At 47.6% G+C, this 6,000-nt stretch overlaps 1 protein-coding gene across 1 annotated transcript in view; it reads right to left on the bottom strand.

The window, feature by feature from the left end:
* LOC132447843 (ephrin type-A receptor 5) overlaps window positions 1–5,583 on the bottom strand; it is a 111,016-nt gene extending 105,433 nt beyond the window's left edge. The window contains exons 1-2 of the mRNA XM_060038835.1: window positions 5,078–5,583; window positions 1,448–1,512 (exon numbers count right to left, since the gene is read on the bottom strand). Of these exons, the coding sequence (XP_059894818.1) occupies window positions 1,448–1,512; window positions 5,078–5,171 (159 nt within the window). The 5' untranslated portion in view covers window positions 5,172–5,583. The remainder of the gene's footprint in view (window positions 1–1,447; window positions 1,513–5,077) is intronic.
* Between the last annotated feature and the right edge of the window lie 417 nt (window positions 5,584–6,000).

Raw genomic sequence — 6,000 nt, forward strand, 5'->3', positions numbered from 1 at the left:
AACACTCTCTCTGATTGAGAGGAGATCATCTCATTGTTCTACCAACACACAGGATTCCTGCAAACGCAATTTGATTCGATTGGTGTTTGATGGTGACGGAGGTGTTGGTGATGGGAGAGGAGATGGTGAGTAAAGTGGTGGGTGGGCAGGATTAAGTGAGCATTTCATTAGAGAATGAATGCAGATGTGTTGTTTGAACACACACGCACACGCACACACACACACACACTTATTCCCCACCTCCATCATCATTCCCCTCTCCACCACCTCAGCACTACCTCCATCCTCTCCATCATCATTCCCACCTCCACCACCACCTCAGCACTACCTCCATCCTCTTCTTCATCATCCCCGCAACCACCACCACCTCCGAACTAACTCCAACCCTTCCTTCTTCATCCCCACCTCCACCACCACCTCTGCACTTCATCCATCATCTTCTTCATCATCCCCACCTCCATCACAACCTCTGCACTTCCTTCATCTTCGCCAAGCCCCAGAATGAGTGCCCGTGCAGGGGAACGGAAGAACAACGAGAACGTCCATCAGAAGCTCCAGAAACACCAGCTCAGCACTGCTGGCTGACAGCTGCTTCCGCAGAGCAGCAGCTGTGACTGAGACCTGAGATCAAATGCTCCTGCAACCCACGTCCCAGAGGAACACAAACCAAGCGCTCTCAATCCTTAGTTTGCTCTTTTTCTGCCAAGGACGGTTGGGAGAGAGAGGATAGAGAGGAGAAATGGTGTCTCTCTGGAAAGGTAGCCAAGAGGTGAAAGCCATGAATAAATTAACTCTCCTAAATTCCACCCCTAGGTTGGAGATGATATATTCCATTGCGGTTTCAATACCTAATTCATAAATTCGATCTGATGCACTAATGAACCGAGAGTGTAGAGGTGAAAATCACCTTTGACCTTTCTCTGTGTGCCTAATGCTCTCTCTGATTGAGAGGAGATCATCTCATTGTTCTACCAACACACAGATCTAGAGGCACTGTCACCTGTCAAGGCAAGGAGATCCAAACCACTGGGATAAGTGCTAGGAGGCACATGGGATTCTTCCGGCTGTGATCAAGCTAGAGAGCCAGGAGTGGCTCAGCGGGGGGCCTGGCATTCAGAGGGGTAAAGGTCTGATCTTCCAGAAGTGCTAAAGAGTCCTTGCGCAAGACATCATTTCCTGCTGAGCCGGTGGTGTCATTGTGAGGTTGTGGTGTAAAGCAATTTATGGTACAGTCGCAGTGAATTTGGAGGTGAAATAGGAATCCTGTCCTGAAGCACACCACAATCAATCAATGGAAAACTGTCCCATATTGACGCAATGGAGAGGCAAAGCTTTCAATTCCGTGTGGAAAACGTGTATAAGCCTGAATGGCCCTGGGACTCACATTGGGTGTGTGTGTGTTCAGATTTGGGTTCAGAACATTGGGGCATGTTGATGAAGCACTCACCCCGTTCTTTGGATACGCCACCCAGCCAAGGTCCCCCGTCACAGAGCGAGAGTCCAGGAGGTTCACTGTCAAACACAAAATCAGGAGGTGAGGAATATTGTAAGACTCAAATGTTGTACTACCTAGCATGTACTGTACACGTTATGTAGGGTATCGGGTAGGAGTTTGAATCCCAAACCCAAATTGTATTTTTGGGCCAGGGGCCAGGTAGGGCCCTAACAAGGCAAACACCTGGCCTTTTCTATTAACACCTTCCAGCTGTTCCTTGCTCCAGCCCTGAAACAAAAGACGAGTGTGCATTCATCATGCTAGCTCTGGTCTTTGGAACCGTCTCGTTCAACTTAATGAATCAGAGATGTATGGGTTGATTGTTTTTAGGAGCACCTAAACACTATTTGTTCGGTTTTTATTTTCTGCAATCTTTATAGGCAAGCCATTATACAAAGTTGTATCTGTTTTATGCCTATTTTGATTACTTGTCTGTTGAATTTGTTTGGGTGCACTTTTCTTTGTGTTTGTATTCATGTGAAGCACTACATTACTCATTATGCGTTACTTACTTACTAACTACTAACTTCATTCCCCCATTTCTTCTCCTAGAGACCTTCTTCACCTAGCCTCCTTGTTGGTGATTTGGAGCTGTAGTGACGCGTCGACGTCAAAAATTCATCAACGTCAAATTTCTCCTTCGACGATTTTCGTGGACAATGGACAACAACACAGAGAACACAGTTCGCACTTTGCTGAGTCTGTTGCTTATTTGGATATATGTTTACCGTTTAATGGGAAAGAAGGCTCGTCGCCTTTATTATGTCCGTGGTCGTCGCATAGACTATACGTCATCCAGCTCAGGTTGCGTAGCCGTGCGTGTGCGCGTGTCGGCTCGTAGCAGCACACCTCTCCCTAGTGGCCAAATTGGCCTGGCCTGGCCAGACTGGCCACACTCACACTGGCAGATTTGAGCACGGTTAGGTGTGAAAACGGCCACGGCCAGATGGCCTAGTGTGAGTGCACCCTTAAACACTCGTGTATGGAATGGCTGTACTGTGCGCTGCACAGTGTTGGTTTTTGCACTGTATTTTTTTGATCTTTTGTACAGGAGAGATTTATGTTGGGACTGTTACGCTGAAAACAGGAATTTTATATTGTGTTAAACACAATATTGTGTTAAACACAATGTCTACTGTGCACTGCACAGTGTTTTTTTTGCACTACAACTTTTGAATTTTTTGAACAAGAGTTATGTTGGTACTGTGAAAGAGTAAACGGGCTGGCCTTTCATTTTGTATAACAGTGAAACTATTTTATTTATTTTATTTTGTGTAAAGCAGAAGGTTTTTTGCTGTGCAAAACTGTTGTTAAATAAAGTATATTATTAAGAATTTTTTGGTATTTATTTGAGATACATTATGGTTTTTATTAATCGAGCAACAGAAATAGATAATCATCCAATTAGTCATTAGATTAGTCGACTAATCGATGAAATAATCGCCCGATTAATCGTTTAATAAATAATCGTTTACCCCCAGCCCTAGGATAAACCGTCCATAATCTCAGCAAATCATGAAGACAAGCATCCAGGAGGTATTCAGTCTTCATCTCCTTTGATATGTCCTGGTTTCCCCCTAACTAACCAATATGACATTTGTGGCTCTGGTCAGGTTCAACACACACACACACACACACATACACACACGCTTCCTTCATGGTCTTATCTAGCACCTGAGCCCTGTGCGCGCGGTAAATGATAGCGATGTTCGTGTACAGGGCCACTGTACCCCCCCCCCCCCCCCCCCCCCCCCCCCCCACACACACACACACACACACACACACACACACACACACACACACACCTCGCAAGGATTTCTCAACTCTGCAGAGAATAATATAATATATCCTCAGGAGGTGATTACAATTCTAATTAGGCCATAAAGAAGAGATATGTGAAGCGGAACTAGATCTCCCCCTCCCCTCCACGACTCCTTTCAATCACATTCTACTTTAGAAAAACACAACAACAGTGAACACGTCGCTTTTGTGCAAATGTTCTTTCACGCCTGTAACTGAACATGCTTTGAACCAAATGGTTCATCCTCGATGCAATACCGGAATTTCTTCCCAATCGCTCGCAGTCCAGTGAAACAGTTTTGAAAAGCAGAGTGAAGTTTTAGCCAACAAATGGATCAATTCAAATAAAAAGTGACTCTTCGGGCAAGTTGCCATCTTGGCGTCGAGCCTCAGCCGATGAAAACCGTAAACCAAACCTCCCAAGGACCACGGACACATTTATCATCAATCAATAAGCTATAGAAGGTAGCGCGCAATTTAACTAGAACATTTATGAAGATCTATCTGTAATTATTTTTTTAATAATGTCTGACAGCTAAAAATGACAGCGTTTCGACGGCACTCGCCTCTTTATTGACTTTAAATAAGCTTATTAAGGAGAATCCACTTGAGTGATCTACATGCAGTTCCCTGAGAAAGGAAGGGAAGCAGACAACGGAAAAGCACTTGTCAGCTTCTCTAGTACGTTGAAAAGAAGGGCCGTGTCTAGGGGTCACAACGACAGTGATTGCCCGTTTATTGGGATCCTTCTCTTACGAAACAACACGACATCTAAAACATCAGGGGTAAATGATTGATGCCTTGACTATATCTATCGCTACAGGAAAGACAATGGAGTAACGAATGTGGTGAGACTGCGGAGTCGGACCATTGATGAATGAAACATCTGAAACATTGTATTTTATTGCACGAATAAACCGATTTTCTGATGGTGTGATTGGAGGAAGCACGTAATAAAGAGGTGAGGCGACGCGTTGGTTAATGGACGGTTGGGGACTAGTATTTGGAGACAATCAGACCAGACTGGTTAAGCTGCGATACAATAAAGAGCGCACCGCGCAGCGAACAACCCGCGCGATGAGGAGGCGCACTCCGGGCCCGGGCCGTGTACTATCAGACCCAGACAAAGGCGCTTATTTCAAGCCGTTTATAGTGTTCAGAGCGCGGAGCACAGAGCGGGAGACTAGGGGAACCCACCAGGGGAACCCTCTTAACCACTCCATCCTCCTAGGCCGGTTCAGCTCCAGCTGCCCGCGGCGGGTTGACAGTCTGGTAGTCCTCGACGTCACAGTGTATTATTGACACCTGTTTTTTATTTATTAAGGGCTGCATATTGAGTTGCTCATGTGTTCATCAGGGCTAATGGCGGGTTAACATGATGTCATGAGTCTGTTGGAGCCTCGGAGTTTGGGTCTGGATCGCAGCCACAGAACGCACCAAGCTGTAACTCGTCATGTGCGCGATACGGCCGAGGGAAGAACCGTCCAAAACACACGTTTAATCAGTGGTCATCATCAAGTCATGATCTGAGGAACTAATTCGCATCCGTCACCCTTGTCTATCAAACGGAGTCGGTGCTTTTGTCCAAGCCGAGCGATTGTCGTCAGCATCGGGGGTGAAACTCAGGTCCAACCCCAAGGACGTGGGCTCCAGACCAAAAAGGACACTCGTAATTTGGCTGATATGGTGTGTGTGTGTGTGTGTGTGTGTGTGTGTGTGTGTGTGTGTGTGTGTGTGTGTGTGTGTGTGTGTGTGTGTGTGTGTGTGTGTGTCTTGTGTTACCTTGATTCGCAGGGATGCACCAAGCTCCGAGCACCGCTAGACTCCAGACCCAGGTCCACAGCCCCAACCACACACAACTCCGCGGGGATCGCATGGCTCATCCGCAACGCGAAACGGGCTTAATTCAAAAGAAAGAAAAAGGCTACGGTCAGCAAAGAGCGGTGATCGGTAAGGAAATCATCTGCCTGGTTATTCCGGTCGGCGTGATCGAATCTCAGTTGTGTCGTGGCTGAGCAGACCTGAGCGCCCAGGGTTTGGAGAGGCGGGAACGGCACGGAGGGGTGCCAATCTGAGCACTGGAGGGCGGAGTGAAGGAGCGTCGCAGTCCAATCAGGCCGGGCAATCCACAGGTGAGCCCTTAGTCAACGCGCAAGGCTCCCGGGCGTCCACGGTGCGGGGACCCGCAATGGGAGGCACGCAAGGAAGACAGTTTTGTATGTAGTTGCGCTGATAACGCTCTGCTGCCTCGTCCGCAGCGACATGCAGAACAGCCTGCAACCTTCACTGATCACTGGTTCTTACAGCATTACTCTCTTTCTCCGTCTGTCTCCATTTTTCTAAATCCTCTTCAGGCAAATGCGCACACACACACACACGCCAATACCCCCCCCCCCCCCCCCCCCCCAAACACACACATACACACACTATGCATTGAGTACTACATGGGTTCGATCCCTGTCTGCTGTATAACCTATAGTATCCCCTCCCCCCATACACACACGTATACACACGCATGCACACACACGCGCGCACACGCAAACACAGGGCGGTCTGGCTGTGAGGACTGTGTGTTTGGTGCACTCCAGGGTCCGGACCAGAGAGGGAGTCCTTCAGCTCTAGTCTCCTGTCCCCCAAGAACGTGACAGTGAGGCAGATGCAAGGTCACCCTTTAACCACACACACACACACACACACACAAACAC

Source organism: Gadus macrocephalus, chromosome 19, assembly GCF_031168955.1.
Source record: "Gadus macrocephalus chromosome 19, ASM3116895v1".
In the NCBI taxonomy this organism is placed as follows: domain Eukaryota; kingdom Metazoa; phylum Chordata; class Actinopteri; order Gadiformes; family Gadidae; genus Gadus; species Gadus macrocephalus.